Below are 13,456 nucleotides of genomic sequence, written 5' to 3' on the forward strand. Positions count from 1 at the left end.
AAATGATGCCCCTATTTTTATCATGGTCCTCAAGGTTTTCTCTCTTATTGTTTCCACCTGCCTGCTGAGAGGGAGTGACAGAGTGGGCTGGATGGGCATCTGTCAGCCACCAACCCACCCTAATGTAACTGTGTGGATTATTTCTTCCACATGACTAGCCAGGTGTTTTGTCTTGTCATGTCGCCATGCCCATCACTGGATTAAAGTTACAGCCTGTCTGGGGTTTTTGGGACAGGGAGAAACTGCTGCAGAAAGGAATGGCTGGACAACCACAGGGAAGGCAAGGGCGCTGGTGAAGCGCAGAAGGCTTGGAGCACAGCAAACCCAGGGAAGCTCCACCAGAAAGCATGGGATAGACACAGCTTCAGTAGTTATGGGAAGGCTTCAAAGGGATTCAAGGGGCTTGTGTACAGTTTGTTACAGCCCTCAGAGTCACCAAGCACTGTCTGAAAGTAAGCCTCAAAGAACAGACTTGCCTCCAGCAGCATCGACTGAAAATGCAGGCAGATTTACAAAGCCAAACCCATTTGATATCAGTTGTCTCTGCCACCCTCATTCCCATTATCAGTACTGGAAAACATGAAACAGTGTTTTATGTTCTAACAAATTAGGGCTCGATTTATGGATTTTTAAATCTCTTTTTATCTAATTTTTGCAAATTAAAGATTTAGATGAGGGCATTTGTGACCCAAGATCCACAATCACACAGTTCCTTGGGTAGTCCAAATAAATGTATGTAATCTGCTATACAAGAGTGTTAGTAAGGAAAGAGTACAATGGCACTGTGCGAGATTTTCTATTATATGGAATTTTTATAAATAAAGAAGGTTATCAGTCATGATTAAATAAGTACATATTTTCAGTAAAATAACTTGTGTTCAGTCATGGATGATAAGTGGAACTATAATACAATGTTACATATATTTAATTCATGTTCACTACTGTAGGTTAATGTATGAACAATTCACGTGGTAGTTGTGAAAACAGGTTATCAAGACAAAATAGCAGAAAGCTTCAATCAAAATTAATTTATTGTTTTTAAATACATTCTAAAAAATTTCATTTTTGAGCTGTTCAAGGCACAAGGGTTAAGAGAAAAGATGGAAGATATATCTATCTATCAAAACCTGTGAGATAGCTATTAGATTTTAAAATGTATTGTATCATATAAAGTAATATAAACAAAATATAAATTGTCTTTTTATTTAAATAATACCAAGCAAATAGATGTTTCTGCATGGTAATATACATATATGTACCTCTGAGACCCTCCTACTCGATTTTAACCACAGTTATAAAGAAAATAAAGCTCATAATAGACAGCAGCTGCAGGGATATATTCATTAATTTAACACTGACAGCTTTGCCGTTTTCTTTTTCAGGTTTGAACTGTGAGTTTAGGCCTTGTGAGGCCAGCAATCCCTGTGAGAATGGAGCTGTGTGCATAGAAGAAATGAATTTGGACGTTTTTCCCCTTGGATTCCACTGCCAGTGTGTGAAGGGCTTTGCAGGTCCACGCTGTGAGATCAATGTCAATGAGTGCAGCTCTAACCCTTGCCTGCACGGATACTGCTATGACAGTGAGTTCAGTCTGGTTACTCCCTTTAATGTAGGGCAGTCTTTCTCTTGAAGTGTCTGTGGCTGCTGAGCTGCTCTGGGGAGAACAGTGGATAATTTACTGAAATTTAGCTTGTCTGAAGCTTCACAGCCTGAACCAGAAGGATTATTTTTGCCAAAATGCCTCAACTCCCGGCACTGGGGTTTTTGTGTTCAGGGGGTCAGAATTGTAGCTAATGAGAAATTTTAATGAGATTTGTGCTGTCTCCTTTGATACCTAAATTAACCAAAAACATCTTATATTGTGCATTTCATGGGAGAATATTCAGGTGCTGAAAAAGAGCTCACGGAGCACTTAGGCATTATATGTCATAATTCTAATAAGTGAAAAATTCTGTTTAATTTTAAACTAATGTAAAAGGGTGTACCTGTTTACCTTCTGCATGTAACTGTGGAACTTAATCTTTCATTGCAAGATGTACTGAAAAGTTTTAAAAGCAACTTGATTACCCTACTATATTCTGTCTGTATTGGCTGGCCAAGCTTAGTATGGAGTACTTATTTGAAAGTTTTATAGGGCTCTTGATATCTATCTGACACTTTCTATACTTGTTTAAAAAATGAAAAAAAATAGTAGTAATCTTCAGAGAATCTTAGAATGCTGACTGGAAAGGTGAAAAACATTTGAAGGTCATGTAGTCAACCCTGCACTAAGCTAGACTGTTAACAGTGATAGAACAGGTCAGTCAGGAATTTTCCTAGCAGAGTTTTGAAAGCCTTCAAAGAGGGACAGAAATTTCACAAACTCTTTGGGACAGCGTATTGTTGTATTGCACTAAATAGTTTATTTAGTTGTTTTTCACTGGGCGATTGGAAATTTGTACTGAGTATGTTACGTAACGTAGATTGTTATTTCTCTTCTCCCATCACATAATTTTTCCCTGATGTACCTCTCTGCTACACCCCCTGGTGGTCTGAGCCCTGGTTCCCCCTCTCCCTGCCCCTCCTCAATGGTATCCCATTGGCCAGGTCCTGTTTCCCCTCTGACGTCCTCCTCAGGATGGGGTTGGGGGAAGAGGTCCTCTGCAGGAATGTCACGCCCTCTTTTCCACCTGGAAGGCAGCCAGAACCTGCAGTGTCTCTTCCCAAGCCAATACACAGGACACTCATTCCCTCATGGAAAAGAGCCTTTCTTGTCCTCTGCTTTCGTCCATGTCAGACAGCGTGGGCTACGATCCGAGCTAGCCGGAGTGGACCCAAACAGCATCCCAAGAGACGCGGATTCTTACAGTGTATTCCGCCAATTGCCCACTTTGGCAGTTCTCACACTCTTCCAGTTCCATTCGAATCTCCCGAGCTGCAACTTTTGGCCATTGCCTCATAATACCTCCTAGCACTAGCAAGGGATTTCAGCTCTGTCACTTGTGCAAGTATCCTGGAAGTCATTGTTAAATAGCCCTCTCACTATGAACACTTCCCCAAACGTCTAATACTAAGCAAGCCTGCTCAACTTGTCCGCATAGGGTCCACACTTTAAGCCCTGAGTAACCATGTTTGTCTGCTTCTATATATCTCTACTTTTTCCTCACATCCTTTTTCAAAAAAAAAAAAAAAAAAAAAATTTACGAATTTCCATGAAATCTATATTTTTTAGAAAAATTTGCAGAAGACATAATCAGCCTACTGGTTTCAGATGAGATCGTAAAGAGCTGAGCCCAAATTACTAAATTCATCATTGTCTAAAACTCTCCTGGTTAAATTAAAAATAAAAATAAGTTTCAATGAAATATCTTTAAAAGTATGTATTTCCTTATCTGGGAATAAGGTGAGTGACTTCATTTTCTATCTAGCTAAGACTATCTCCTATTACATTTACAGATGTTTTCTATGTGGTCTACATTGGTTTAGAGATATTTTTGAACTGGAATTCAGATGAGCTGTATTAAAGTTCTTCATGCTGACAAAGTGCCAGATTTTAGGGGAACAGCTTGTCCTTGGGGTGCCTCTGGCTTGAGTTTTATCATGCAGACATTTGAGTTCCTCTACCCTATGTGCGCTGGCTGCAGAAAGCTGGAATTCTAAGAAAGTTGGGAAGCTTTTAGCATATGAATAATACTCCTGTGCTGAAGGACTAAAAGCATTTAATGAACACAGTAGCAGCTGTGTGTACAGACACGATGGTAGAATAGATTCTATGGTAAATCTCAGAGATAATGAAGAACCCAGGGACCCCTTTGAGGTTAAAATGATGCAGACCTGCAAGAAATGTGATTCCTTCTGTCATGAACTCCATATACGGATGGAGCACTCTAAAGATTCTTCACCATTTGGATTACTAATGACGAAAAAGAGACAGAATTCATATGATTAGCTTGTTATTCTTAACAAGAGTCATAGAAAAATTCAACTCAAGTAAGTTTTCTCTTAATATAGTGGTATAATATGAGGCATTCCTTACAATAGCAATAACTACATTAAAAGCAACCAATAAACCAAACATTGTTTGCCTGCCATATCTTATTTTGATCTCATTTTGAAGCTAGAATGTTATGTATTTTGTGATTGTTTTGTTGTAGAAGATTACTCATTACTTATAGCATCACTTTTTAACTCATTGATTTATAACTCTTGAATCAAAATATTTCCATTGTGTAAATATTTCAGTACATGAATCTGCTTCCATATTTAAAAGGTATTTTGAGATGACATTTTATTTACTCCATTTTTTTTAACATGTTTTAAGTAAACCTGGTCCTAATCTTTTCCAGATACTATTTAACTGGAACTTAGTAAATTTACTACATTCGGTTGTTATGACTCTTAGTACTGAAGTTTGGTCTCTGTTGCAGTTGTCGATGGCTTCTATTGTTTGTGCAACCCAGGATATGCAGGATTGAAATGTGACCAAGACATTGATGACTGCATAGTCAACGCTTGTGAACACAATTCTACATGTGTTGATCTACATCTGGTGAGTAGCAATTTGGCAATTTTTTAAATTAATATGAACTTTAAGTTATCATTCTAAAACCTAAAGCAATATTTTTCTTGGTTCTAAATGTCCTCTTGATCCATACATCCACATATCAAAGGCTTTAGAATCTTACTTTCCAGACACTGGTATTTTTGTTTATTTGTAATTTTACAGGCAGTGGGAAAGAGGAATGGTTTTATCATTTAAAAGCAATTACTAGGTCAATGTGGTTATACAGGGAATTCAAAAGGCACAGAAAATTTTCTACTAGGTGTATTTGTGACCTCATTATAAGTGACAGGAATATTCATTTACACCAATTGCACTGGCTTCAAAGGGACTTAAAAAGTATCTTCCCCAAGAAAACTGATTTACTTCAAGTACTTCAGCATTTATTTTCAAAATTACACAGATACATTTGTTTCGAAGATATGAAGTGTGTTAGAAATAACATGTCCTAGAAATAAAATCATTCTATCACCTGATTCCTCCATGAGAGGAAAGATGACAGAGATTCACATGGTGTAAACTTCAACACCAGAGGTGGCCCATGTTCTCTGGCACTCCTTCCAGGAATCTGTCAAGAAGCAATTTGTTTTCATCGTACTCAACAGAGACACTAAGATCATACAGTAAGAATATTTTCCTTAAGAAGCATTCAGACTGTCAGAGAAATTACTAGTTAAAAAAATAAAAAAAAGTGGAAGAAAGGACAACTTTTTTCTATCTTATTCTAGTTTCTACCAGCACATTTGTGAGAATACTAAACTGATAAATGTAGAATTCAAATCATATTATGAAGCTTAAATATAGGTGACTATATATGGAATCAACTAAACAACTAATCACCAACCAAAGATCACTGAGGACATAGGCAGCACAATCCACAGTTCAGCTGTCCACCATTGGAATCTTCACTTTGGGTGAACAGAACAGCCCTGTGGTTACCACTGACTGTACACTATTGCTGAAAGTGTTTGCGATTTCAGGAGCCCTGAAGTGTATGAGACATGTGGATTTTGGGGGTTTCCCTTGCTTGGTTTCTTTGTTGATTTGCTTTTTTTGCGGTTGGTTGTCTGTTTTTGCTTGCTTGCTTTTCTTAGTACCTGCATAAAGAAACTGCTTTTTTTTTTTTTTTCTGACAAATCCTGAGGGTAACTAACTGTAAGCCTAACACCTCCAAGTTCATCTCTCAGCCACGTCCCTGAATGCCACACGTACACACCTGGTAAATAAATACCTCAAGTCATTGGTGACTAAATCTCTTCCCTAGGAAACCTGTTCTAATCCTTGACACCATTTTAATGAAGACATTTTGCCTAATATCCAGTCTAAACCTTCTCTGGTGGGAGATCAGGATAGGTGAAATACAAAGTTTAATTGCACAACTACATCAGCATAAGGAGATTCGGATTTTCTACTGCATCTGAAAATTCCAGTTATCCAAGAGTTACATACCAGCAAGTTATCATATGACAGAACAGGCCACTGTCAGTCATATTAGACCCTCTGGTGGCTTGGGAATAATTAATCAGTTACCCTTATAGAAGCTTCGTTCTACAGTCACGCAGCTCAAATACCTTTGATGCATTTTTTCAAGGTAAGGATAAATTACCATTGTCAGAATGACACTTGCAATATGTATCCTTCATTTTTGGTGTTGGTAATGTGGTATAATACAGAGCCTTGAAATTAGATAACAATTTTATCGTAGCAATGCCTCAGGAAGAGCAGGCACAAGAAATGACGCTCGTGAGGGGCTGATCCAGCTGCCAGCTAAGGACCACACATCAACTAACTCACTCTGACCTTCCTATGGGATGGTGAAGACAAAAGAAAAAGAGCAAACAGAAGAAAAACAGTGGGTTGAGATAGCTTAAAAAGCAAAGGAGAGAGGAGGAAAAAATAATAAAACAAATCCTGTGATTCAAAGGCAATGTCTCACACCTTCCATGTGATCACTGATGCCCAGCCAGCATCTGAATAATGGCTACCTTATGGTAGAGTTTCACCAGAGTAATTTGCACATTTTTCTTTAAAAAGTTAAAATAATTAATTCAAGGTATTGTTGGGGGACAAAAAGATGTGTTGTCCCTAATGATTTATATAAGATCAGATCATGTATACAGTCTATATAACACAATACATTATTTTGGGGTATTTGCATTTAAAAAAAAAAAGATAAGAAAATAGTATCTTAACAATAGCTCTGAATTCAATTTTTGCCTGTGTTATTCTGTATGTCAAATTATAATGCAAATCCTGTCACTTTATTGTATGTGGAGACTCATGCAGAAAATTATAATAGATGTTTCTTTTAGAGCTTTGTTTCTGGAAGCTATTATTTCTCTGTACTTACCACAAAGTAAAGTAAAGAAAATAAACTGTAGGTAAAGTTATAGTTATATGATAATGCTTGCATTGCAGTCCCATGTACTTCTTGTCATTAACTCTCTATCCTTTTGAATTTAAAGGCAATTATTTCCCTTTCCATAACATTTAATGTAATGGAAATAAGCATTGCAATAAAACAATGGACAATAATGCTAATTTGAACGGGAAGAAAAAATATTTTCTTGTTTGGTTTCTGTTTTTAAACTGATAAGGGAGAAAAAAAAAGTACATATAACAAAGTGAAATAATGTAATTCAGGTCTTTTAGGAACTTATGTTCTGGATTGCATGGAAGGCTTACGTGAAGGATGGAGAGAGATTATACATTTTTTTTTTTTAATAGCAAAAAAAAAATAAAGTTGACAGTTTAAATTTCAAGAACAAGTAGGTTAGTTCATTGCATAAATTGTGAAAAAGATTTGAAAAGAGGTCTGGCATTGAGGAATAAAGTACATGGTACCTAACTGTTAAAAGCTTAAGTTACCCAAAAAGAAATTAGTCAGGTCTTTGGACTAACTTAAAACAATTTCCTAAATTGGTACACTACACTTAATTTCCTTGTAAAACTGATTTTTTTGTGCTTTATGCTAAACAGAGAAAAGAATAATAATGATCTCTAAAGCCTATAACTTATTTTAAAATATTGAGAAGCACTCAAAGTGCTTAAGGAGGATCATCTTCCTAGGTGATGAGAGCAGGTGATCTGACATTTGAAAGGAAATAAAAGGTCTGCAGATAGGTCTGCATCAATGAAGTTTCTAGATTTCTGTGGGACTGGAAATTCTCTAAGCTTTAAACAAAGCAAATGAGCACTGCTACAGAAGTTGGTCTGAAACCTCAACTTAACTAAAAGACCACTTACCATGAATGGCGTCCAGGGTACATAACGAACGACAAGCTCTTAATTGTCCCCGGGCCAAATAAATTCAAGATGACTTCTGTGTGACTTAAACTTTTGCATTGACCTCATTGAGAGTGCCCATGTGGTGAATGCGGGACAAAAAAGTTTCATATTGCCAATTATACATCCTGGAGAAGAACTATACAGCAGCTGTAGTTCAACCCAAAACTAGCAACTGCAGCAGTTCTTCTGAAAAGTTTTGCTGCTGATACAACTCAGTGTGCTGCCCCAAAGATTTGACTCTCTATCCCTGAAATGTTTTATTTTCCATTTACATTTAGCTAAAAATAAAAAGGAACAGTTTCTACATATTCCGTCAATAAAAGGATTTTTCAAGATCTATTGAAATATCTCACTCCTCTGCCTTGTACTATAGCGAATATAACAGTAATAAGACTGAAAACTTAGTCATTATTTGGTGTACTCCTTTATGCTCTAATAAGTCCAGTTGAGTCAGAGACATTGGAATACACAAAATTAACTATTGATTTACTGACTTAGGATATTGTCCTTGGTATTGATCTGTGGTATTATACATTACCTGGATAGAGTGATTATGATATTTATGCTTTACTCATCTAATTGAAAGATGATTTTGGCAAATAAGTATCATATTTCTATTTATTTGTTTAATTTATGACATTATTTTAACATGTTTTAATTTGATCTTTTTTGAAAGAAGATGCAGATATATATAAAATTTGTAACTTCAACCAACGAGATCACTAAATACCATAGGAGTGAAAGCCTTCTATTATCTTTTTCATAAACTGAATTTTAAATACTCTACCGAATGAATAATACTGTCACAGAGTGGAGGAAATGGAGATTAAGAGGAAGCTAAAGATTGGCTTTCCAATGAGACTTGTGAACAGAAGGCAAATCAATGTGGTAAAGATACAGGAAGGTAGTCCCAGATGGTGTGCTTTAATTTTTGCCCACAGTGAGGAGGCTGGACACACAAAATCAGTGACAGCAGGGGAAGAAGTGAAGAACTTCTCAACATAAGGAAGAAGCTGGAGAATTGTGGCCTACTCGTGGAAAGCATAACCCTAATTTGATTTGTGCACTCTATGGAGACTAATGTTACGCTTGAGGTGGGAAATGAAGAGTTTCTACCTTTGAAGGCATTAAAAGACTGGCAGTGGTATTAGAGAGACTTGAAACTACAAAATGTCATTGATTCATAGGGAAGGGAATTCTAAAAAAGGAAACTTAGCTGCAGAGAATTACGTAATGGCATGTACATAGCAGACTTAGAGAGCAGAAGGTCATGCATAGGCATGGGTCCACAAGGAAATGATTCTGAAACAAGTTTAATGGTGAAATCCATCGGTGCTCAGTCACTCTCTGAAAGCTTCCCACGTATATGTCCTTGCAACACAACACACAATAATTAACTGGAAGAATTAATTAAATATTAAATAAATTCTCCATATAGAAGCAAGGGTGTTTTCTTTTGCTTAAAGTATATTAAATAGCTTTGCACCTGTTTACTTTTCTAGAGAAAATGCGAATCTTACTTCCACGCCATCAATTATGAATGACAGTATGGTATCTCTTTCACAACAAAATAAGCTCTGCAGGAATAAAGAAAAGTCTCTTATTTCTTTTGGTATTAAAAAAAAAAAAAAAAAAAAAAAAAGCCAAAGTGAAATAATTCACATAAAACATGTACAACTGACAAGTTATGTATTAATGTTTGTCATGCAAAGACTAGGAGGTCATTTTCTAGTTTCATTAGGTCTCTTTAGCTGCTAACCTCTTCAGGCTTGGGAAAACTATGTAGCACTTGGAAAAAAAAAATGGCCCAGAGAAAGACTTGTTATCCCATTTCTTTTAGTTATCTTAGAGTTCTTCTATCTGTTCTCCTTTAGATTTCAGTATTCTGTTCCAAGGATTCAGACTAAAATTTTTTTACTGTGAGTGTGATGAGTCACAGGACCAGGTTGCTCAGAGAAGCCATGGATGCCCCATCCCTGGAAACAACCTGATCCAGTGGAAGGTGACCCTGCCCAGGGTCCATACCTTGCAGTATTATTTATTTGTTTGTTTGTTTGTTATCATTTGACCCCCTTCCTTTTTCACTTATGAAAATTGAAAAGAGGGAGCTGAAGAGCACCTGTGACAATTTACCAGGTCTTGTACTACTAGGAACTGACCCACTTGTTGTAAGAGTCAATTGCTCTTGTTTCTGTTGCTTAGGTAACCTCTTTCAGAGAAAAAAAAAAAAAAAAAAAAAGCTGTATTATATTAAAGCTATACCATGTTTTTATAGAATCTGGTTTTTTGCATAATAAAATTCTGAAATATGCTGAGATATTTCCCAAAGAAAGTAATTTTTAAGATTGTTCTAATAGTTTACTCTTTTACAGGAGAATTGACTCTGAAAGCACTGGGAAAACATTTCATTCATTTAGTGAGCAATCCTATTAATTGATTTCCGCAGGTCTATTATGGAATTGTGAAAATGCAAGATTATGTCATATGAGGTTGGTCTGAAATCAAAACTCTTGACCAAAATTTCCTTTCAAAATAATCATGATAGACTTTGAATATTTCCTCATTACTCTCCCACATTACTTCAAGTCCTGCCTTCAAACATGTTTTGCAAGGGCTATTGAAACCCTAAGCAGCGACACACCTGCACATACACCTATCAGAACTAGTGGCTCACTAGAAGCTTTCTGAAGCACTAATTGCATATGCATTCTCTTCTTTGAGACATGATGCCAAGGTTCTAAAATAGTCAGGCATCTTCATTACCTTTAGGATCTGTTGTAAAAAAAGAAAGCTTGTTTAGGGTTCTCTAGTAATATTTTTAATAATTCATGAAACTTTTATGCTAAGGCAAAGACTTGATCTATTGCATAAATGCTTTACTATGTTTGTTTCAGTACAGCTTTAATACCAGCCAGCATCCCCTGGATGTCTCAATAAAAGGTATTTCTATCCAGATTAATTCTGTTCTAATCAGACACTGTATCTCTCATATTTCAATCTAGTACTGGTTTTGAGCTTAATTTGTACAGAAATATGTTTCTTTTATAGGCAAAGCAGATTATTTTAAACAAAAGCTTTACCACATCAATATAGACTCGCTTTCTTAACAAATATCTATAATGTAGTCTGAAGTATAAATACCACTGCAATTTCCCTGGGAAAAATTCTGAATGTCATGTTTGGTTTTCACTCATTCACACATGCTCAGTGGAACCATTGAGTGTCTGAAGAACAAGAATGACTGAGATACAGAGGTGAAATGAAGCAATTCCCTGCATTCCACCTATGTTTTGTCCCCTTTTTTTCCCTTTTTTTTTTCCTAACTGAGGAAATGCCAATTATTGCCACGATTTTTATTCAGGAATTGCTAGACCTTCTGTAGTGGGAATAATGAAAAAGCATACAAACAACCAAACCCAAAAACAAACCAAGAAAGGAAATATAAGAGAATTTCATCAGAACTCCCCCTGAGGTGAAACCAAGAAGCAACAAAACATGAAAAGGATTTATAAATTTCATTATGTATTTTATTTAATGATTGTGTGGAACCGGTTCACTGTCCTTGTAGCAGATGAGGGACTGGGAGTTATGCCAAAAAAGTGTCCAAACCAGCTGAGCCTGAAGCATTCAGCAGCACAACAGAGAACAGCAAGCAGCAGTACGGGGGCACTCCGCGCTGGGGATGAGGGTCCCCATCTGCCAGTGTAACAAACCTGTTGTTTAAGTAGGATTGCTGCTTTCCAAGGGCTTGGATTTGGGATACCGTGGTGAGACTAACAAGCCCTTTCCAGCCCTGGCACTATCATCTCTTGCTGCTCTTCCATGTAGGTACTAATGACAGGGCTAGAGCAGAGCTGGAACACACCATAGGTGACTCCACGTCTCCAGAAGCATGACAAAGGACATGGTCGCTCCAATGTTTTTTCCCTACAATCCTGACAATGAGAGGAAGTGCTTGAGAGAGTGTGGGTAAATGCTGCTGGTCAACAGCTACTTACATAACTGGTATGGATAAAAGAGTTTCATCTTTCAGGACCGTGGGACTTTCCCACAGGACTGAGGCTAGGAAGATGTGGGATTGAGTTGATCAAAAGGGACAGAAGTATCTTTGACAACAAGAGATTGGTCAACCAAAATCAAGTGAAGTCACAGACTCAGTTGTCAAGAAAAGGGTGCAAATGATTTAGAGAGACCTTCTGATAAACATGTTAGGACTGCAGAGGGCCTGCTTCTCTCTATGCACAAAAAAGGGAGATGCCAAGAGGACAGAGTCATGAAGAAAACTATCACACTTTTTCTGAGAAATTAGTCTGACTGTGTGCCCATCTGAGGTGCCAATACATTAACCCCTGCAGTACCCTAGCAAGTAAAGAAGACAGAGCCAGATTTTCTCAGTTCACAGTGGTCCCCAGTCAAATAGGCAAAGGTCACAAACTGAAATAATGCTGGGTCCATTAAAATGTAAAGAAAATATTTTTTAGTATAAAGGTAACTCTGAAATAGGTTGCCTCGAAGTGAGGTACCCATCCTTGGATTTATCAAAAACTCAACTGGATGAGGTTCGGAGCAGCCTGTTATAGCTGATCCTGCTGTAAACAGGGCAATGGAACAGGGGAACTGGACAATCTCCAAAGGTCCCTTCCAGTGTCTACTTATGTATGATTTTCCAATACAAAAACTTGATACCTGTATCTCATCAAAACACCTACAGGTTAATATGTACCTTTCACAACAGCGATATAAACCTTTATGAGAATGGTTTACAGCTATAGAAGAAACCAAAAATAGAGTCCTAGAATTGCATTGAAGAAATCTTTTACATTGAGAATTGATAAAAAGGTTGTTCACACTTGTTGAAATCACTTAGGTGGAGAAAATTACGTCAGCAGAAAGTGGCACTAAAATATCTCCATTAGAAAATGCAGCAGTAGTTTAACAACTGTTCGACTTGAGTGCAAATGAGTATACAAGGATAGGAAGCTCAAGTGCTTTTGATACAATCTTAGAGAGAAAACATTTAAGATTGACTTGTGTGAGGATAGGATCAGACTTTTAGTTACTAGTCACTAGATTATATGTGACTTAAGGTCACATTTCTATGCTTTTCTTACTTAAACAAAAAATGTTCTGTAAATGGATCTGTAAATTTAGTTATGTAGGTACTTCACTGAAAGCATGAAGTAGTCACAGTGGGGACATTCTGTGTAAACATAGTATATGTTGATCAGAGCACAAGGCATCATAAATCCAAACTCATTTCAGATTCCAAAACTCAAAAAGGAAAAATTCTGTCTCTTTCACTCATATTTTATAGTATACCTGAATTAAGGATATTACTGAATTAAGGGTATTACCCAAATTAAGTGTAATACTACATTAGCAAGCAACATAGATAATCCCAGAGTGAAAAAATGAGAATTGAGAGCTGGCTGCAAATTATGTGCTTGTTTGGGGGGAGAAGCTTGCTGTTTTTTGGATTTATGGTGAGCATCGGGTGGGCAAATTGTTTCAGTTGCTTTCAAAAGTGATTGGATTTGTGTGCACTGAGACCACTGTATGACAAAGCATATTTACTTGAGGACCAATGAGAAATTCATGTCCAAATCTTAGTCCTTGGGTAAACAAAAA

General features: G+C 36.9%; 1 protein-coding gene across 1 annotated transcript in view; it reads left to right on the forward strand.

Moving 5' to 3' along the window:
- The window catches only part of EYS (eyes shut homolog), a 701,217-nt gene that overhangs the window by 227,731 nt on the left and 460,030 nt on the right, over positions 1-13,456 (forward strand). The window contains exons 20-21 of the mRNA XM_058021581.1: positions 1,383-1,580; positions 4,407-4,528. Coding sequence (XP_057877564.1) covers positions 1,383-1,580; positions 4,407-4,528 — 320 coding nt within the window. The remainder of the gene's footprint in view (positions 1-1,382; positions 1,581-4,406; positions 4,529-13,456) is intronic.

This window comes from Melospiza georgiana, chromosome 3 (assembly GCF_028018845.1).
Source record: "Melospiza georgiana isolate bMelGeo1 chromosome 3, bMelGeo1.pri, whole genome shotgun sequence".
NCBI lineage: Eukaryota > Metazoa > Chordata > Aves > Passeriformes > Passerellidae > Melospiza > Melospiza georgiana.